The 22,728-nt window shown below is 39.5% G+C and overlaps 1 protein-coding gene across 1 annotated transcript; it reads left to right on the forward strand.

Moving 5' to 3' along the window:
• Positions 1-14,352: 14,352 nt before the first annotated feature.
• On the forward strand, positions 14,353-19,688 carry LOC147903857 (delta-aminolevulinic acid dehydratase, chloroplastic-like). Its single transcript, XM_087401668.1, has 12 exons — positions 14,353-14,811; positions 15,089-15,200; positions 15,277-15,350; positions 15,475-15,543; positions 15,755-15,838; positions 15,975-16,044; positions 16,149-16,204; positions 16,679-16,800; positions 17,090-17,161; positions 18,420-18,501; positions 18,838-18,915; positions 19,057-19,688. Exons 1-12 carry the CDS (start codon positions 14,440-14,442, stop codon positions 19,222-19,224), a joined length of 1,359 nt encoding a protein of 452 aa, XP_087257794.1. The 5' UTR covers positions 14,353-14,439; the 3' UTR covers positions 19,225-19,688.
• The last annotated feature ends 3,040 nt before the right edge of the window (positions 19,689-22,728 follow it).

Below are 22,728 nucleotides of genomic sequence, written 5' to 3' on the forward strand. Positions count from 1 at the left end.
ATAAGTACTTGTGACTCTTATCAACTCCAATCTCCATTATGGGTTATTTTAACTTAGGAAAAAGAATCAATGATGAATTATGGGATGTTTTCTAGTTTTATCCTATTTTGTTCTCTCATACATATGGGGAAAAGAGAAATAAGTACTTGTGACACTTCATCAACTCCACTACCTTCAACAAGCACAATATAAGCCAATACTCCTTGCCTTGCATAGTTGGCCTCTTTGAGCAACTCTTTCATGGAAAGTATGTTTCTAGGATTGACCTCCACTCAAATTATCATTAGGTATATACATGCCAAGGTGATAAGTACAAATCAACAAATTGAGAACAAAGTAGGCCTTCTAGATTAAAGACTCCACATCCACAACTCTAATGAGCAACATCATTTGGCCGTACCCTAATAAGTTTGTCATCTACTAGATGCAATTTTGCTATTTAGTTGATCCTTGATCAAACACAAGCATCATCATTGACAAGTACCGATTTTTCTTAGAAAAATGCTCTACCTTGAATATTGAGACATATGAGTTTTTTGGCATTGACTAAGAGTATTAGGGATATGCCATATTTAAAGATGGAATATTAGTAGATCCCATTGAGATCACCGTAATCCATAATTGGTTGATGGTGGCACAAATTTGTGCCACCACGTCCAAAAGAGTTTCTTGAAGCATTTTCAAAAGATCAACAATCAAATTCAATAATCAACTCGATCAATCCATCAATAGTTGGATCAAACAACCAAATTCAATGGCCAAGTTTTGATAGCCAAATTCGATATCCCATCTTTAGAATATCGAGCATTTAGGACCCTCAGCTATCAAGTCAAGAGCATGGGTTCATGGACATTCAAAGGGAGATTAGATTCAATGACCATGTTTAGGGGCTAGGATTTGTTTGCTTAAAGCAAGGCCAGGTCTTCATGACCAATCAATCAATGATGAGTACTTGCCCACATTTCACAGATATTAAGATCCCACCTACATGCCTAAATATGGAATCTTTGAATGAGTCTTCAAAGGTCGAACAACTTAAGGGACAATGCTACTATATCATTGACTATTATTTGATCATGTTTAGCTAGGTCAAGTAGTTAAGTGGCAAAACTGGATCAAGATCTTCATCGTCCATATCCGAGTACCTTCTATCATGAAGGTTTTCAATCAATGAGTACCTCAAGTCATTTGTGGGAGGGGTTGATTCCATATTTAATAGTAGGCTTGCAACACCTTAAGTGGCTCAAGAATTTTCCCCCAAGCCCATTTTTGAATATCTTGGTTCTCTAGCTCCATCTTGTTCTTTCATAGAGTTCCAAGGGAACCCATCCTAAAGTATTACATCAAGCCACAATTCCAAGAGGGATCAACAGAGATCTCAATTAATGGGGTCAAAGTAAATCCAAATCTCCATAGATCTTCTGATCATCAAGTTGATGATGCCCTAAGTCGGATAACCTCTCCTTGCTGGACATCAATTCACAACCCATCTTAATCCAATGTAGCTTGTGAACAAATATGGAGAGAGGAGAGGAGAAGAGTGGAGATGAGGAGAGAGGGCACAGCTAGAGAGCACACCAGAAATGACTAACTATGTTACGTCAGCCATCATCACAGAAACATAAGGCTGGGTTATGGTGGTGAGGCAGAAGACCAAGAGGGCTCGACAACACTTGCAGTTAGTAGAGACTTTGAGGGTTTAGATATTTCTTTTAGGCCTAGGAATTTAAGAAGTAGCGAAAAGGGAGAACCCATGAGAGGGCTTTTAATGTAAGGTTTTGAATGGGACACATGGCACCAAAAGATGAGTCCAATTGGCAAGTGTTGGGTTCAAGGGGGTTTCTAGAGAAAGCCTCAACATGCAAGAAGGTTGAGAGGTCTTGCGATAGAAAGTTGACTCTAGAATCCATGGCTGGGTGGAGAACAACAAGAGCTCTCTAAAGGAGTTTGTTACATTGGGAGCTAAAGCCCCAAATAGACCTCTACAAAAAGAAGTACATGCGGTGCAGGTGTTGCCACTTAATGGTACTAAAATGTACATTGAGGTAGAGGTCTATCATGAGATAGGACCCACATGTGTTGTCTATCATCGGCAATGTAGCAGACCACCTTTGGTCCTCATGATTTAATGAGGATGCATGGAAAAAGAAAGGAGCAAAGTGTAGGAGTGATGGTCGATGATAGTGTAACACATAATTTCTTGAATTACTCATTAATTAAGAAATTAAAGTTGCCTGAGAGTCCAAGTGCCCATAAATATGTGGTCTCTTTGGCAAAGGGCAATGATAAAAAGGTTTGGGACACCATGATACATGGTGTAGACGTGGATATTCAAGGCTATCATGATGCCTTAGATTTCCAAATTATGCATCTCGATCAAACAAATGTTGGTGGGCTTGGTCGAGAGTGGTTGTATAGTCTTGGGCATAGCTTAAAACGGAGTTATATTAATAACTCCATTATGTTTAAAAAAGATGGTAGAGTCTTCCAGATTTAGGGAGAACATAATGTGCCCAACTCTCCTCTTATTTGTTTGATGGAACTGGAACAACTGCTACACCAAGAAGAATGCAAGGTATATCTCTGTGAACTTACTTTTATTGGTGATTTTATGTCTTCTGCATCTAAAAGAAGTAATCTTGTTGTTGATAATGTTAAAAAGTATAAATCTTCTTTCAACAATTTAATGTTTGAATCTAAAGATGTTTTTTCGTCTAATTTGCTTGTGATGGTTTACCCCCTGAGAGAGAAGTAGATCATAAAATAGATTTGATTCGTGGATCTAGCCTTATTTGCAAACCCCCATATAGGCTTAGTCAAATGAAGGAATTTGAGGTCGAAAGACAATTAACTAAATACCTTAGGAAGGGCCAAATTCAACCAAGTAGTCCACCTTGGTCTGCACCAGTTTTGTTGGTAAAGAAAAGGATGGTACTATGCGTTTATGCATAGATTACTGAGTGTTGAATAAAACTACCATAAGAAATAAGTATCCTATGCCTCACATTGATGAGCTCTTTGATCAATTGCAAGGGTCAAAATATTTTACTAAAATTGATTTAAGGTCAGGATATCACCCAGTACGAATTAGGGAAGAGGATGTCCCTAAGACATCATTTCGTACTAGGTATGGGCATTATCAGTTTAAATTAATGCCATTTGAATAAAAAATGCTCCAACAACTTTCATGACACTTATAAATAGTGTCGTAAGGCCATATTTAGGAAAAATTGTTCTAGTATTTTTAGATGATATCCTTATTTACCGTAAAACCAAGTAAAAGCATTTGGAACATTTGCGAAAAGTGTTCTAGCTGCTTAGAGATGATTCACTCTTTGCTAAAGAATCCAAATGCGAATTCTTTGCAAAAGAAGTGAAGTACTTGGGACATATAATATCCCAAGAAGGGGTTCGTATGGATCATGAAAAAGTAAGGGCCATATTAGAATGGCCACATTCAACAAACTAGAAGAATTATAGATATTCTTAGGTTTGTTTGGATTCTATAGGAGATTCATCCAAGATTATGCTAAGATTATTGTTCTGATGATGGACCAGCTTAAGGGTAAGGGAAGCACCTTCATATGGGATGAACCTCAAAAGAGAAGTTTGGAAAAAATAAAAGTAGCTATAGCAATAACTCCTATCTTAAAGGTAGTGGATCCCAATGAACCATTTGTGGTTGAGACAGATGCAAGTGATTCTGATGTTAGGGCAATACTTTTACAAAAAGGTTGACCATGAAAGCAAAAAGTTAGATCATGCCCAAAAGAATTACTCGACATATGAGAAGGAACTGTATGCTATAGTCTATGCTTTGAAGAAGTGGAGGTACTATTTGTATGGTGCCAAATTCGAGTCATCTTTTATCAAGAGAGCATTAAGTGGATTTGTAATCAGCTAGAGCTTAAAGGTTGAAAAGCTAGATGGGCTGAATTAATGCAAGAGTTTGATATACAATTGACATATCGGAAAGGGAAGCTCAACGTGGTAGCAGACTCGCTTAGCCGATTGCCAATTGTTAATAAATTGAGTTTTACTCAATTTCAAAATGATTTCCTAGAGTCCTTAAAAGGGAAATGTGAGTTTGATCCTCACTTCTCTGAAATATGGAAAGCAATTAGAAATTGAGATCCAACTAATAAAGAGGCTTTCACTGAGGAGTCACATGGAAATGGTGACACACCATAGGTTGGTTATAAAGGAATCAAGTGGAAAAATATATACTATTGAAGATGGCTACCTGCTCTACAAGGGTAGAGTATGTGTCCCAGATAATAATGACATTAAGCACCAAATTCTTTTTGAGTGTCATGATAGACGAGTGCTGGACACCCAGGAATGCTTCTGAAAAGGCAATTCTTTTGGCCTGGAATAGGTAAGGACGTCCAAGGCTATGTATTGAAATGCCAAAAATGCCAGGTCAATAAGGCTGAATGCCTTAAGGTAGGAGGTCTCCTACACCCATTGGAGATTCCATCTGGCAAATGGGAAAGCATCTCCATGGAATTTTATTGTGGGTTTACCTAGGACATAGAGGGGGCACAAGTCTGTGTGGGTAATTATGGATCAGTTGACCAAGATGGCTCATTTTATTCCTATCAATGAAGATGTTAAAACTCTGGAATTAGCTAGGCTATTTGTGGAGCATATTTATAAATTGTATGGGCTACCAGACGATATCGTTAGTGACTGGGATAGCAAATTTAATAGCCTTTTTTGGAGGGCTGTGTTTGTCAAGTTAGAAACTTCATTGAATATGAGCATCGCAGATCATCCACAGAGTGATGGTCAAACTGAAAGGGTCAATTAGATCATTGAGGATATGCTTTGAGCATATGTAAGTAAACGCCAAACTAATTGGGAACAGTATTTTCCCATATTAGAATTTGCATATAGTAGTGCCAAACGATGCCAAACATTCAGCTACAAGTTTTAGTCCATTCATGATGATATATGGATTTCAACCAAGAGCCCCAATGGCAGTGGGACTCGAAAAGGAGAAGTTTCAAGCAGCCAAAGACTTTCTTGAAGATATCAATCAAATGCTGAAGTTAGCTAAAGATAGCATAAGAAGAGTTCAGGATAGAGCACAAAGTTATGCAAACCCTCACTATAGAAGGTTGGAGTTTGAAGTAAATGAGAAAGTCTACCTTAAGGTACCTGAATCTTTAGAATCCCTAAAAACAGGTAAATGTCTAAAGTTGTCTCCTAGGTATTGTGGACCAAGAGAATTGGAGAGCTTGCTTGCAAATTAGCCTTACCCGAGGTATGTAGAGTATATCCAGTTTTTCATGTTAGGAGGCTAAAAAGAAAATTAGGAGATGATACTAATCTCATTGCAAATGAAGTCCTAGTTGAACTCATTGAACCTGCATCTTTACCACATGAACCAGAAAGAATTTTAGATAGACAAGAAAAAAGAACACAACATACAATATGGCAAGAATGTCTGGTTAATTGGAAAGATAGATCTGAAGAGAGTTCAACATGGGAAAGGGTAAGCAATCTTCAAAGGAGGTTTCCCAATTTTGCATTCTTAAGAGGAAGGGAATGTTATGTCAACCATAATCACAGAAACGTTAAGGTTGGGTTATGGTGAGGCAGGAGACCAAGAGGGCTCAACAACACTTGTAGTTAGTAGAGACTTTGAGGGTTTGGGTCTAGGATTGTTTCTAGTCCTAGGCATTTAAGAAGTGGTGCAAAGAGAGAACCCATGAGAGGGCTCTTAAGGTAAGGTTCTATATGGGACACATGGCACCAAAAGATGAGTCCAATTGACAAGTTTTGGGTTCAGCGGGGTTTCTAGAGAGAGCCTCATCATGTAAGAAGGGTGAGAGGTCTTGCGGTAGAAAGGGGACTCTAGAAGCCATGGAGAACGACAGGGGCTCTCTGAAGGAGTTTGTTACAAACTGTACACTAGATTAGACTATTTGCAATGATCATCATGTATGTGGGCATATGCTATGCAACCAAATATGCAGAGATGCCCAATGCATGGCTTGTATCGAATGAATGCGTCATAATGTGTCATACCCTATATCGATTTGGTCAGAAGTTGATTAAGTAAGTACTTTGCAGTGGCAATTCCTTTTGCCCAATACTAATTTGGAAGATGCTTCTCACTGAGCATTGCTCTAGTAGTATCTGCTAAAGTACCACTCTTCCCTTAAGCTCTTGCATTTTGCTGAGAGGAGTATCTACACGTGAATTGTCTTTGAATGCCATTACTTCTGCAAAAGTTCATGAATGTTGGAGACATATATTCACTTCCTTTGTCTGATCTCATGACTTTGATCTTTCTTCTTGGGTTTTCAACCATGGCTTTGAATTCTTGAAATTTGGAAAAGACTTCAAATTCTCTTTTAAAAAATAGACCCAACAATATCTACTATAGTCGCCGATGAAATTCAAGTAGTAGAGTAAACCATTGATGCTGTGGGTCTAGGCGTAACCCCATACATCTGTATGAATCAAATCAAAAATACCTCTGGCTCAAGAGATGCTTTTGCCAAAGTTGGTTCTCTTTTGTTTACCAAAGCAACATGCTTCGCAAACTTTTCCAAGAAACTGTAGTTTTAGAATTCCAATTGCCATATTCTAATTTCTGGGCTATATCAAGCTTTTAAAATTGGCATGTTCATATCTCTTGTGCCATACTGCGGAAAGTGGCATCGGCTATATGGTTGAGCTAACATGGCATTCAAATATGGTACTGAAGCTAGCATTTTGAACAAGCATCCTTCCTTGATTGCTTTTACTACTAGCTGATATCCTATGGATTTGTCTCTGATCATGCATTCATCTCCATCAAAGATGACTCGGTAGTTGTGTTTCGTCATTTGCCCAACTGATAAGAGGTTCTTGCTGAGCCTTGGAATATAGAGTACATCTTTCACCAATCCTTTCGTACCAGTGAAATTGTTCATAGGGACAGTGCCTTTCCCTTGAATTGGATTTGGTGTGTTATCTGTCGTGTAGATAACGTTCTTCTATCTTTCTAATGGTTCATCTCTATAAACCATTCTTGATGCTTTGTCATATGAGATGACGCACCATTGTCGATGTACCAAGGATCCTAATCTGCTTGATCGACTTGATAACTGCATTCCCCTTTTGAATTGCAATCAATGTCAAGATATATTGTTTCAGTCTTCTGAATATCCTCACTTACAAGATGCATATTCTTAGGTTCATTGGCATAATGACTATGACTTGAAGGTCCACCACAATGATTTCCTCTTCCATGGAAATTCCCTCGATTGCTGCTAGATTGACCACCGCCTTGGTCATACTGCTTCTTGCGGCAATCTCTTTCATAGTGTCCAAACTAATAACAATAGTTGCATTGAATGTTTGACACATTGGTGGATGCATTCACTCATACTTGGAATCTTCTTCCATTGGAATTATTTCCTCTTGGTTGCTAATGCCGATGCTGATGTTAACTTTGCTGATGACTTTGTTGTTGATGATGACCACTTCGCTAAAATGAATTGCCTCTGCCTCTACTTCTATCTGAAGTTGTGAATGCTTGATCATTGGAATGACCTTTGCATATGTGAATGGCATATCCTGAGTTCTTTACCAAGTAACACTAACTGTAATTCTTCCAGTGTTGGAATTTGCCATTGGATGGCAATACTCTGGACTAGATTCTTGTATCCCTCCCCTAGTCCATTCAGGACAACTTGAACCATTTCCATGGGATTCATGGTCTCTCCTACTGTTGCGAGTTGATTGTTCTAGTCCTTGATTCTGAGTATGTAAGCAAGACCAGTTTCACTGCTATTGCGGAAACTTCAGTTGCTTTGGTTTCTCAGTATGAGAATCCTAGAAGTGTTCTTAGGCTCATAAAGAGCTACAAACATATCCCATACTTCTTTTGATGTCTTCACTATGTTGAGCTATCCTAGCATGGCATCTTGCACATTCTGATGGATCAAATGATATGCATATTTGTCTTTCTTGTCCCATTCTGCCTGTGCTTAGGCAATGGCAGGATCTACTATAGGTGCAAACACTAGTGGTGCAACTGTAGATCCCATTGCTGGTGCTGCAGCAACAGTGGGAGCTACTGCTAGACTGTCTGAAGGGTTGGAGTATGTCGATGGGAGTACTACTAAACCCATCGACATACTCCCATTTGTCTTGAAGTACAAGAATGGTCTCTATTTAGTGTTTCCATGTGTCGTAGTTGGAATTATCTAGCTTAGTAGATGCCTCCAAATTGAGGTTGCTAGTGGTAGACATGGTGCAAGATAGTACTCAAAGTGCCTATGAAATCACTGTCTGAATCAACTGTAAAACATTGTCTGCATCAAATGAAATTTGAAATGTCGTTGAAGATAGAACTGCAGTATATATCCAACCAAATGATGTCGGGAATAGCCAAGAGGCTGTACAAGGCTTATATGATGTGCACAATGCTGGAAAATAGCCAAACAGGCTTTACAGTGGTGGCATGTGTGTGTAAAATGAACAAATGTGCAATCTGCCCACTGATGATCAATCGGCCAATGCTTCTAAAAAACTCTAAAGTTTGCTCACTGAACTATGGAATGTTGGGTTTCAAGACATGTAATGATGTGAAACCGCATGTGAGTAAAGGGACTAACTTCGAGTAGGAACTATCTAGGAACTTTTGGGCATGGCTTCGATTGGCTACTTTGGAGTATGGATGATCTAATGTACTCTGATCTAGATCTAGACCAACCATCAAGCGATGAAAAAAGCACCAAATAATTCCTTTTCTTTGTTCATTTTAGGTGTTGGGCCAGATGTGCCGACGTAGAGGCTAATGTGCATGCAAGAAGTGGATTTGTTGTCAAGGCTCAAAAGTATGTGATACTTGCACCAAAATGTATGCATGATGTAACGAGCACGTAGAGCATGAAAAATTGTGCGTTTTTTCTTTTTGGAGCGCCCTTAAATTTTTCCTAGATCAAGAGATATGGCTTGGTCTAGGTGGAGAGGCAAAAAAGGGTGCAAATGCACAATGATGATGTGGTAGCGTGAGTCACATGCAGAGATGTGCCTACCAAGGGGTGTGCCAATGGAGCACTATGTGATATGTCAATTGTGGTACCATGCAGTGCCTAGCAAGAGGTAAGTATGCCTAATAGGAGGTTGAGTGCCGCGTGGTAGACGAGGTGGTAGATGAGGTGGCCAATCCACACGACAGTTTGATTGGTCAAAGGATGACATGGTAGTTTGACTGGCCAAAGGATGATGTGGTACTTTGACTAGTCAATGCTGACTGTACTTGTTGACATGGCAGGTGATGTGGAGTGTGCTGACTAGGCACTGACATGGCACTGTTGAGTTAGCAATGTTGACATGGTAGATAAGACCATTTGAAGTTACCATGTGTCATGATAAGGTGTGATGTGGTATTCATGGGTCTTTCTTGCTGATGTGGCAGTTAACCACGTGGAGGTGACATGGTAGATAGGGTAAGGCTTCCACGTGGCAACTTGTTGACCAAGCCCAAAAGATGGAGTTTGTGGTGACCTTAGGATAAGGTTCCTGCCACACATGAGTGGAGCTCCAAAATCTTGCAATACTGATGGCATCTTTTAGATCCCATCACCTTGTCAGATTTTTTGTAGTAGTTGGCACAGTCATTGGTTGATTGGAGTCGAAGGTCACGAGATCATCCTGCTCGTTTGCTGTGGAGCATTGTCTGAGAGACTGCTGGGAGCAAGAGTCATTATTGTTGCTATTGCTCGTGAGTGCTAGCACAAGTCGGGCAGTCATTCGTTGTTTGAAACCACCTATGGTTCATTGTGAATGCCCTGGAGTGTGGGTGCTGGAGCTCATGTCGCATACAACTGTTGTTGTTTGGCATAGTTGGAGGAGTAAATTGTGGTCTACGAGGTTGAAGCATGCTAGTTGCAGTTGCTATAGGAGCCTCTTGGAACTGACGTTGCAGGTTGTTGTGGATGGGCACCGATGGCAAGCCTCATTGGTGTCTATCTTTGGCTGAAGAGTGAAAGATGTGATGCATTTGGAGAGTCGTTTGCTCGCTGGAGGAGTCGATTGTGATTTTTTGGTTTGCCCGAGCTGTTGTGAGAGCCGAGTTCATGGTCGATACCATGAACGAATATGGAGAGAGGAGAGGAGAAGAGTGGACATGAGGAGAGAGGACACAGCTAGAGATTACACCACAATTGCCTAACTATACACTAGATTTAGTTGAAAATGTAGAACATATACAAACCCCTTTAGGGTTAGGGTTAGGATTAGGGTTTCTAACTCTTTCCTTTATAGCACTCTATGTGTTAGTGCTATACACAATATTGAACATATGATGTTGAGATGGTTCCTCAACAGCTTGTGCACCAAACCCATAATAGGTACAAATATCTTTAACTCACAGAGCCATCCTCATCCAATGCTCGTCCCTTTTAATATATTCCAAGATTAGCATTAAACATAAAGTAATTTCTAGCTCATATGTCTTCTTTGATGTAAATATGGGGGACATGGAGTTCAGCTAAGAGCATGAGATTTAGTGAAAGATGATCATGAAAGACAGCCATAAGGTGGAGGAAAATTTCAAGGTTCGTCTATTGAGGCTTTGATTGATGTAATATTAGTTTATATTTTTATAATTTCCTATGAATAACATCTCAATCTTGTAGCACTTTTGTAAGATATGCTCTTGCATTTTCTCTGTCTTGTTACTTCTCGCTTGTTTATATTCTACCATTATTCTTGTTTATACTCAAACCATAAGTAGGATAGGATCCATAGCATAATGTACCAGAGTTTGGTATGATTTCAAATTCCATGACACCTTCTAGGGATAAACATGAGCAAAATTGAGGTTGGGTGTGTGAGAGAGCTCCATCACTAGCTCGGTCATTCTTTAAAGTTTGCTTTCAAAGCCGTGTCAGAATGTCACGAAATCCTTTTCTCCATTCTAGTTTCAATCGCCTTCTACACTTTACTCACCATTTTAGAAGAGAATTTGATTGGGAACAAATGCTTGAAGGCATTGATCATGTTGCTTCTCTTTACTACACGGATCCTCAAATTTAAAAGTGCAAGCTCACCCATCATAAACCATCACTACTCATGAATAATTAGAGAAATAGAGCAAAAAACCTTTCTTTTTAAAAAGAAGTTTTAGCCACCTTAATTCCTGCTTTCTATGAGCTTTGTCTAATTGAACTAGTCTAGGTTGTGGTCATGTAAAAAAGCAAGCTTGTTGATTGACCCAAGTTTGTCTTTAAAGCTTAAGAGTGCTTGAGGATTCTTGAGAAATTGACAAACTTTGATTTGCAAGGCAACACTACCTTGGCTAACATGGTAAAAATTAAAATACCTAGAGTAATACAAACTTTGATTTGCAAGGCAAATCTACCTTAGCTAACTTGGTAAAAATTAAAATACCAAGAGTGGGAAAAAGATAGGTTACCATAAGAGGATAAAAATACAATAGGGTGGGCTTCGAATGCTTTGTTAAAAGAATTATTTTTCCAAATTGTGGGTGTTAGTATTTAGATCAACAAGTCTATTGGACGTTTCTATATTTTCATAGATATTTTGTTGGTATAAACATGGGAGCTATTGTTGGAATTGTGATCATTTCTTTCAAAGATTTCTCCTCAAATAAAGTTGCACATTTTGCTCCACTTATGTTGGCTTCTTTCAAACTTAACCCTTTAAAGCATCTCATTTTCCCTGTTTATTTTGTATTTCCACACCTTTTTTCCCTTGCTCATTTGAAACTTTGCATGCCTATAAACAATGGGGAAGCTAGTCATGGAGTATTTGCAAAACAACTACCTTTCCTTGTCATACATGCAATAGGCCGTTATTTTATCTATTAACTCCACTCTTGGAGGATGAGTCTAATTGCAATATGCGAGGTAATATTATTGCTCATAGGTAATGAGCCTCATTGAGAATGTGTCTCCTTGACTAGTTTTGTAATTGGATGAGTAATAGAATGTGGAGGTGCCAAAAAGTATTATTTAGAATCTAGAACAAAAACTATATTTTCTAATGTCTCCTCTTCATTTCTTTGTCTTTCATGCTCTTCATAAGTTGACAAAATGATTGTTGCAAATTCTTTATTTGCTTTGTTGGATGTAGCTACATCCTATATAAGAGAATAAAATAATAAGTACCACCCAAAAAGTTAAACCTATTAAAATTAAACCCAAAAACCTAATTAACATAAATATCAATTGCTTACCCTAGGGAATTCCATGGCTTGTCAAACTTCATCTTGAAAGTTGTCTGGTAAAACATCCTTCAAAGTAAGCTTTGCTTCTAGTGTACTATAGATGATGAGCTTGGCATGTCTTCCAATACAAAATGCATAAACATTATCTGAATTAAACATTCTTTTCTTATGCTCCTTTACCATTGCCTACGTTTTCAAAGCGTACTCATTTCCATTCTTTGTAAGGAGTAGGTGCCTATTGGAAGTATCATCAATACCTCTCACAACCCAATGATTGGTTGGTTTGATCCACCACCTCCTTAGCATTTTCCCATCACACATATTCTTCATTAGATTGTGGGGATGGTGCATCCATTGTAGCATCAAGGAAATGAGTAGTAGATGACCTTTTCCAAACATAAAATTTGAAGGTGCCATAGCACATGACGACAAAAGCCTCCTAGGCAAAAGGTTTATGCTAGCATCAACAAGTAGGGAAAGAAGTAATACCTACAACTAGCCTTCAAAATATGCAAAGGCATTGCTGTAAAAGAAAAAGAGAAGGCAACCCACAACAAAATAAACTAAAAATAGCCTTCCAAGAACTTGATGCAATCCTTTATACTGCTTTGCAAAAGTCTCGGTAGAAATAGGTAAGAGTTTGCAGGCAACAGGTGTATAATTGTAGAGCAAAAGGGAGAGCTTGCAAAAAACAAATTGCTAAAAATATGCTGAATTTAGCAAGCAGGCAATGCTAGAATTTCTCAATAGGTTCAATTTTTTCCAAAAAGACAAAATAACTACCAAATCTAGCATATTATAGAAAAATCTGGGTAAAAATAAGAAAATTTTAGCTGGACGTTGATGCTAGCATCAACCCCTAAGCACGCTTCTAGGTTGTGATGGGAATTGTAGGAATTCTCACTCCAAGAGTTGATGCCGGCATCGAACCCTTGACAAATTTGACCTATTTTTTGTCAATTACCCCATTTGGTTGATTTTAGGATCAACCAAATGATCCAATCTGCCAGATGATTAACAGTTTTTCTCCCATCATCAAATCAACCAAGTGAGAATCTTTCACAAAACTTGCATTCTTTTTACAAAAATTGTGTACCTATCATTAACCAACTATTCCAAACAATGTGATGATTGACAAATTTTCTAATGTCATTGATGTTAGCATTTCCAGAAGAGTATAATCTTGTTCTCTATTGGCTACTTTTCTAAAATAGTTGATGCTAGCATGATTTGAGGTGAAAAATTCTCTACATTGAGACCCAATGGAGAGGTTGGTGAGGGGTGCTTTTCTTATGATGATTTTCAATATGAAATATGCCATAGCTTGGGCGAGCTAACTGCCCATGTTTGAAAATACATGTCAAGGTGGGTTCACACCACCTGATGGTGGAGGAAATAGGATTGGAGGATGGCAACCAAGTATGGTGGTTCACACCTCCCATCAATCAGGTTTTATAAAGCAGGTTGCTAGTTTATGTCACCAACGTGTGGTTGGTGTAACGGTTAGAGGAGATGGCATGGACAGTTGGAGGAGTTCGCCATGGAGTGAGCGGCTTTCATGTGCCAGACACAAATTTTTTGTGCTAGTGTTTGAGCCCGTCCCTCATATTGGGCTAACTAGGATGGCAGCCCTTCACACCACCTCTTAGAGGATGGTGGGCGGGTGGTGTGAAAACATCTTGAGTCAGTCAAGGCCACGGGCTGATGTGCCCCTTGTATCTAGATGGCCAAGTGGAATGGGCGATGACAAGATTTTTGGGACAATTTCCCTTACATGTTTCAACATCATGAGCTTCTCGAGGGGAAGCACTATGCACATAGCTAGGTGTGGCTAGGGGTAGTGCCGAGGGTGGCGGGCTGGCAATCCTTGCAAGCAGGTGCACTTAGAGTGCATTCCCATGCTCCCAAATCCTTCGTCCCGAAAACATAGATGAACTTAATTTGTAATTTCCCTCTTCTCGTTAACATCGCGAAAATGGAAGAGAATAAGCGTGAAATTCGCTTGTCCTCCATTTCGCGAAGTTGCAACCAACCACAAGCTCCATTTCACCACCATCAATTTCACGAGATTATAGCGTCGCAGGATTGTATTTCAGTTCTCACGGTGCTTCCTATTTCACAAGGCTAAACTTCTCAAACCTTGAACTACCCATCTCACGAGCATGCCCTCTTAGCGCTTAGTTGCACCTAGCTAGGTACATGGTGGCATGTGGAATTTGGTAAAATTGTGAGAGGTTGATATGCTTGCAAAGGTAGAACTTCTGCAGCAGCTCGCTCTGCACCGAAGTTACAACTCTTCCACAGTAGCCATGGCTCCTGCCTTTGCCGCTTCCTACCCCAACCCCTCCCTTGCATCTTCTCGTTCGCTCTCCACTGACGCCGACCTCGCTTCTCTGTGCCCTTGCTTGTTCCGCTTCGCTCCTTCCTCTACTGTCCAACGGCTTTGCCCAAGATTAATCATCAAGGCTGTTGCGGTTCAACCTTCCACCGTTGTAAAAAAACCTTCCGTGGAAGATTGTGAAGCCGCAGTAGTCGCTGGCAATCCTCCCCCTGCACCACCACCGCCAGTGAAGGGAGTGCCGCCACAAGGCACTCCTGTTGTTACTCCTCTGGTAACCTCTGTCCATCCTTTTTACTTTTGTTGGGAGAACCAAAAAACTGTATTAAATTAAGAAGCTTGACAAGAAAGAATGATAAAGACTGTGGCCGAAACAAGCGTCAACAAAACTATTGTATGCAAAGGTCCGACACACTCTGTTAAGCTACCTTATGAGACTAAGCTGGGCTACGTCTTTGAACTTGAGCATCTAAAAATATGAATGCAGCACCATACGTTTCCTTTATGGTATAAGGCATAATGTTTCTCATTAATTTTTTTTGATGTGCCAGCCTTTGATGACGCGACTTCGTCGCAATAGAAAATCTCCAGCAATTCGCGCAGCTTGTCAAGAAACATATTTATCTGCGGCCAATTTTATTCTTCCACTTTTCATTCATGAAGGTAAGTGCTTCAGCTAACTTGATTTTTCCAATGAAATCAAGTGATGTTGAATTGACACTTTCTGTTATGGCTATAGCTGAGGAAGATACTCCCATTGGAGCTATGCCTGGTTGCTATCGCCTAGGATGGAGACATGGCCTTGTTAACAAGGTGAACGTCTACACTTTCTTGCTTTTATGTCGTATCTAAAGCGAAAGAGGTGCTGATCGTGGATCTTCACGCAAAGGCTAGCCTATTTTCTTTCTTGGTATTCTGATTGGACTGCCTTGTACAGGTATCCAAGGCTAGAGACGTTGGTGTCAACAGTGTTGTGCTGTTTCCCAAAGTTCCTGAAGCACTGAAAGTATAGATACTGCGACCCATTTCATTAATTTTTTTGTGTGAGCACACACAGGTACAATTGCACATGTGCATGTGTGATCGTTGTGCGTGCGTGCGTCTGAGCGAGAGAGAGAGAGAGAGTTGTATTGCTCCTTTTATTTGGAATGCACTACAGCCTAAGCTCAGTTTTTCTGCAAGCACCATAATGAGATTTCTCGTTGTGGAAATTGCAGTCTGCCACTGGTGATGAGGCCTACAATCCAAATGGTCTAGTGCCAAGAGCCATACGTCTTTTAAAAGACCAGTATCCAGATCTTGTATGTACCAGTTTGCTTTCTTATTTTACTCACCCGAGCTGTGCATGGAAGCAAATTCTCAAGAGCGTGCATGTATTGGAAGTTTGCCTTGGGTCTTCAGCTTTAAAGTCATTTTGTTTGTCCCTCTTCCATGTAGGTCATTTATACTGATGTCGCCCTTGACCCCTACTCATCAGATGGACATGATGGCATTGTTAGATCAGATGGTGAGATTTAACGTGTTTCTCTATCATCTCGTCTTTGGGGTCTTATTTTTAATGCTTTTCCCCCTCAGGATCCTCTGCTTACTTATTGCTTGTGTTTTGTATAGGTGTTATCATGAACGATGAGACTGTGCATCAGTTGTGCAAGCAAGCAGTAGCACAGGTTTGTACTGTCCCCATACAGTGAAGCCATGGTTTCATCAAAGTATGGTGCTATAAAAGTCTGGAATTTGACTGTTGATCCCACTAGTTGAACGACTTCAAGATATTTTACATGTGCTTCTGTTTTCCTGATTATAAATAAGGCTTGAACATCATAGTGGTGCGTTTTGGTCAACTTGCTTCTTTGTGAGAATTCAAATTGAATTATCATTCTCTGTGAGACTTTTCTTTGTGAGAATTCACCGACCTACTTACAGGGACTTAATATGTTGTGCAGTTCCTGAATATAAATAATGCTTGAACAATATTTTACAATAATGTGCTTATATGGTGATAGCGATGCGTTTTATCAAGTAGCCTTGTTTGCGAGAATTTTGAACTAATTGTCTTCATGATTTCTAAAGATTTGCTCATCATGGGCATCATTGTGAGCCTTTTTTGACTAGACAACTCAACATATCTGGATGTATATCAGGCAAGAGCTGGTGCAGATGTTGTGAGTCCGAGTGATATGATGGATGGTCGGGTTGGTGCGATCCGAAGAGCTCTTAATGCAGAAGGCTTTCAGGATGTATCAATTATGTCCTATACAGCAAAGTAGGAGTCCTCTAAGAGCATCCATATCTGCTTTAATAATAGAAAAATAGAAAAAAGAGCTTCAGTTCAAGAAAAGATCTAGGGTAAGCAGGGAGTTGAGTTGGTGATGGGAAACTTGCTGATTTTGTCACACTCATGGTGTGCCACCCTGCTTGGATGATTCGTTACAAATTTCAGACACCTTCTGAAAGTTCTCTTTGGTCTGAAATGGTTGTAGTTTAATCCTTGCAGCTTTTTGGGGATGCAGCTCTATAATGTGATGTATATATATGGTTCCCTTGTGTAACAGATATGCAAGTGCATTCTATGGGCCTTTTAGAGATGCCTTGGAATCAAATCCTCGATTTGGTGATAAGAAAACGTAAGGACCCAAATGTTACGCTCTAGCCGAGGTAGCATGACCTCGGAAGAATCAGTCGACATTTCCCTTATAGGATCTATCTCTGTAATATATGTGTTTGCGCTTCATGTAAATGATCGGGAGGGATTTAATGTCAAGGTCCTAGGTGAGGGCTGATAGCACCAGACTAGATAGATCTGAGACCAAGGGCCTAGTGCTAAGATTGTGCCTAGGGGCAAGGAATTAAATGCATCCCAAGAAGAAGGAGAAAAAGTTTTTCTCAGAATTCCTTCGCACTCGAAGTCGTTGACTTCAGGAGAGTGTGCTAAGTTATCACCTCGATACTGTGGGCCGTGGTTAATTCTAAAGAGAATAGGCAGTGTAGCCTATAAATTAGAATTGCCACAGGGGTGTAAGGTGCACCCGGTTTTTCATGTTTCACGCTTAAAGAAATTTTTACATACAGGTGACTCACTAATCGAAGGTGTGGTTTTGTTTCAGGAGATAGAGGATATTGCAAGGCGCAAACCAACAAGAATCCTGGACCGAGGCACAATGCAAATACGAAATCGAAAGATACCCACGGTGTTGGTTGCATGGCATGGTCAGCCTCTATCCGAAGCTACCTAGGAATCCGTATATCAGTTGCGGAGAGTGTTCCCAGACTTTATCATCGAGGACGCTGATGTCTGAAGAGGGAAGGAATGTTACGCTCTAGCCGAGGTAGCATGACCTCGGAAGAATCAGTCGACATTTCCCTTATAGGATCTATCTCTGTAATATATGTGTTTGCGCTTCATGTAAATGATCGGGAGGGATTTAATGTCAAGGTCCTAGGTGAGGGCTGATAGCACCAGACTAGATAGATCTGAGACCAAGGGCCTAGTGCTAAGATTGTGCCTAGGGGCAAGGAATTAAATGCATCCCAAGAGAGGGGTGAAATGTTGCATTAGGAAGGCCCTATATGGATGACATGTGGCATCTAGATCTATCTAGGGATTTGGGGTTTGCTAAGGCTAGAGAGAGATGAGAAGAAACTGATTCACGTGAATTTTAATGTAGATCTCTGTCTCGCTTTGTGCCTTAGCATGATTTGGCTGGGAGGAGAATCATGGTGCTACTCCCGTGATCTGCAGCAGAGGCTAGAGTAGAGAAACTGTATGACACCAAAGGCTGTGAAGTTTTGTATATGGAGGGGTACTGTAGTCTAGAGCCATGCTTCCCTGGATTCACACTCTTGTTGACTTTATGCTTTAATTTTGCAAACGCTTTATGACAGATACCAGATGAACCCAGGAAATGACAGGGAAGCCCTGTTGGAGACACGTGCTGATGAAGAGGAAGGGGCAGATATTTTGATGGTAACTTCTAGTGTTTTTTTGATTCCCACCTCAATACTATCAACACCACCTAAATATTGGGAAGAAACGTATGCTGAAACAGCGTTTTTCAGTTTTTAAAGTTAAATGTTTCGACTCCAGTGCTTTCATTATTTGTTTGCATCTGTCATTAACATCAGAAATTCAAAAGTAATGTAAGTATTCGACGCTATATACACCTTAATCCTGCTTGTCATGAAATGCTTAAATTTAGCTTGTTTGTGCTTGTGGTGCATGTACTTCTTCTTGTAGTTTATGTAACCTAATGGAAGTGAACAATTTCAAAATTTGTCGCTTGGTTACTTGCCTGGCATGTAGGTGAAGCCAGCAATGCCCTACCTTGATGTAATCAGGCTTCTATGCGATTCATCCTCACTACCTATTTCTGCATACCAGGTAATAATGTCTGCTGTGAAAGCTTGTTTCTGGGATTGCTGGAAGGAGGCACAGTAGCATGTGTATGGACCTTCAAGTAGATTGTGTGATATTGGCAAAGTCCTGCTAGAGGGCATTTTCTGATAGGAATTGTCTTGGTAGGTTTCGGGGGAATACTCAATGATAAAAGCTGCAGCGGCCCAGGGGATGCTCGATGAAAAGAAAGCAGTTCTAGAGTCCCTTATGTGTATAAAGCGTGCAGGTGCAGATATCATCCTTACATATTTTGCGTTACAAGCAGCCAGATATTTATCTGCTGAGCACTTTTAAGGCTATTTTTTGGTAGTTTCGGGAATATTTTGGGGATGAGCAGAGATTGATTTCATGGTCATTGTGGTATGAAAAGGCATGATTTCTAGGAGGATGACTGTACATAACATTTTAAGACATGCTTGTGGCAAAACTGTGTCGAGATTCTGATTGTCCATCGAATATACTCTTGCCAATTATTGCCAGCTGTCTCAGAATCTGGCATTGTGTTAGATTCCTGCAATGTCCTTTGAAGGCTAGTTTTTCAACAGTTGGTGCAAACTCCTATTTTGTGACGATCCTTTGGTATTTTTGGCAAATGATTTGATGTCGAATGGTCAGTAACACGACATCAGCCTCTACCAAGAAGATAATAGCAGCGCAAGAATGAGAGGTATCAGCAAGTTTGTTGCCACCTCTTTGCAACGTGTTGAGTTCATTCTTGTGTCCCAGTTTCTAAAAAGCTGTGTGTGACAAAAATTGAAAATGAGGAAAATAAGTAGTACTATTTTAAAGCACATCTGATTGTTCGAAAAGCTGTTGTATGAATCATACTTCGGCACAATAATAACAAATGAATGCAAATGTTGGAGGTTGAGGATAACTAAGGTAGACTTTTCTTTGAGCATGGTATTATGAGCAGGAGAAGGGCTTTGCAAGGTAATCCAGTGATTATATTAGTCAATTAACAAGAACCATTTTAAAGGTCATCTTAAAGGTCTCCCATTTATTTTATAATACTGTACAATATAACAAATCCTTAGAAGTGTAAGAGGTGATGATTATTGTACCTTAGTCAAACTAACTAGAACCAACTTAAAGGGCATTCTTGATATAATAATAGCAATTTTATAACTAAAGTAGACATTTCTTTGAGCATGGTATTATGAGCAAGAGAAGGGCTTTGCAAGGTATTCCAGTGATTATCTTAGTCAACTAACAGGAACCATCTTATAGGTCATCTTTCTCCTATTTATTTTACAATACTGTACCATATTAAAAAATCAGTAGAATTGTAAGAAGGTGATGATTATTGTATCTTAGTCTAACTAACTACAACCAACTTAAAGGGCATTTTTGCATTCATTGCATACTATGATATAATAATAGCAATTGTAAGCAAATGGTAATTATTGAGGTAGACCAATATTTGAGCAACGATTAACTAGAAAAAGTAGAGAGAGAGAGAGAGAGAGAGAGAGAGAGAGAGAGAGAGGCTTGGTCTTTAGAGAAATTAAAGGACATTCTCCCATTATTTAACATGTTATGTCTTCTTGAGCACATAAGTGAACTTTTTACAAAGCCTAGAAGAGAGGAGAATTAAATGTGTTAATGAGAAAAGTCTTTATACATAGATTTTTCAAAGCTATCATTACTTGAATTTCAAAGCCTAGGTGGATAAAACATTGAAGCTTATTAGAAAGATGAATATGCAACAATGTGAATCATGTTTGCAAACAAAGTATTCTATCATGAAAAACTCAAGCAATGTTTAAACTTAGGACCATTATATTAGCTACTTGTTGAAGTACAATATAGTGTGTATCTTTCTAGTGGTATGGCCTTTCCATCCACATATGCATATGGTTTTAGGAATAATGCTAACTAAACTTGCAAAAAGGTATATTCTAAGCTCCTAGTGAAATATGTGAATGATAGATCATGTATTCCAACTATAGTGGTAGATTTTTGAGAAATTAATTAGGTTGAGGCAAAAATTGTCATTAGTATGTCCCTTAACAAAATGGAATTATCTAGATGGATAGGGATATGAGAGGAGTGGATTTTTTTTTTTTTTGGAAGGGGGGGGGGGAGGGGGGCAAATGAAGGAGGTGAATAGGGCTAGATTTTATTAGTTGTTTGGTTCCATTTAGGTACACAATCTAGTACTCTATATCTTAGCGGTAGGGCTCATATGCGTAGAAGAGGAGATCATGAGTTTGATTCTTCTATTGAGAATGACCTCCCCCTTTTGGGAGGATTATTGTTAATTACTCTCCCCTCCCCTCAAAATGTGATGTGGATTTCAAACTAACAGTAAATGCCTCTTTGATATAGGTTAAGCTATGCCCAAACATAGGACAATTAGCCTCTATGGGCTATTGAGGTAAACCATTCTTTGAGCATGGCATTGTTAGTAAGAGCATGGATTTTCAAGGTAAGCTACTAACTAGCTTAGTCAAATTAATGGAAATGTACGAGAGAGAGAGAGAGAGAGAGAGAGAGAGAGAGAGAGAGAGAGAGAGAGAGGTTATGACATGATTGTACTAAAGTCCACCTGAGACTCTTTAGGATCTATGGGACTAGCGATCACTCTTACATCCTGTGAAAGAAATAATTTCAAACTTGCTATGTAGTGAGTGCATGTTGGGCTAGCTTGTGTGCTAGTCCTAGTACCTTGTTGTGGTGTTCCAAAACTTCTTTTAAGGAGCTTCCTAGCTTTTCGGTTAACTGCTTCAATAGATATTCAAGATTGTCTCTACTATCCCCATAGCCTTCTCTGATGTCTGTAGGCTCTACGTCTTATAGAGTACATGCTGCTCATTTTCTACATCATTGGGGGGTAGATTTTGCAAGTTCTTTCCTCTCTGGGAATCACCTGCCCCTCTCCACCTCTAGATCGTGTGAACTAGTTCTAATTTTGCATATTAGATTCCTTTTAAACATTGATATGTCATCCCCAAGGTGTTTTTGCATTCATAGCTATCCATTAGGTTAATTTCTTGTTTGTAGAACTGCATTTTTGTCCCCGGGTTTTGCCAGCATTTTTTGCATCACTTCCCCCTAATTTCGTATGCATCTTCTGGAATATTAAAAACATTATAACAATGATTCCATCCCCTAATTTCACACGCATCTTCTAGCATATTAGCAATTATTATAACCATGATTCCATCCCCTAACTTCACATGCATCTTCTGGTATATTAGCAGGTGTTATAACCATGATTCCATCCATTTCATTCCCTCACCATACCATCCCATCCCATGATTTGCGTAGCTTCCATTGCCTTGTGTAGTATCCTACTGGCGCCCATCTTCTCAACTTTGTTGAGGAAGCCATCAATGAGTATAATACGTCCTCTTCTACAGGTATCATACTTGCCTCAATAGGATGGGGTAAGGTGTATGTGTCTTAACCCCTAACTCCCATATGAAAACGTTTATATAAAGTTTCTATTCTTTCCCAATAGGTCCTAGAGAGTCTGGGTGCCCAAGTTGGACGCCCATAAAGGATCATTGTTTGCATAATAATAGAAACTTTCTCATTTCCCAATCCCATAACCTACACTTATTTTGGAAGTTATACAAGGCTTTCAAACCTCCCAAATTCTACTATCCACACATGCATTTCAATGTAGTTATCTACCAATCCTAGTCCTAGCTATTTATGTATTGATTGTTTCTAAGTCTCTCCTTCAAATGTGATGTCAACCTGTTTATTGTGGGTCCCAATCGCCATTATTTTTGTCCTGCCATTTATGTGTTGGTTGTTTTCAAGGCTCTCCTTCAAAGGTGATGTCAA

This window comes from Dipteris shenzhenensis, chromosome 3 (genome assembly GCF_047967505.1).
Source record: "Dipteris shenzhenensis isolate YYH24624 ecotype China chromosome 3, Dip_SZ_1.0, whole genome shotgun sequence".
In the NCBI taxonomy this organism is placed as follows: Eukaryota; Viridiplantae; Streptophyta; class Polypodiopsida; order Gleicheniales; family Dipteridaceae; genus Dipteris; species Dipteris shenzhenensis.

Coding starts and splice junctions, on each gene's coding strand:
- LOC147903857 (XM_087401668.1), top strand. CDS start 14,440: ATGCTTGCAAAGGTAGAACTTCTGCAGCAGCTCGCTCTGCACCGAAGT. Junction 15,201..15,276: donor TCCACTTTTCATTCATGAAG/GTAAGTGCTTCA, acceptor TTATGGCTATAG/CTGAGGAAGATACTCCCATT. Junction 18,502..18,837: donor AAGGGGCAGATATTTTGATG/GTAACTTCTAGT, acceptor CCTGGCATGTAG/GTGAAGCCAGCAATGCCCTA.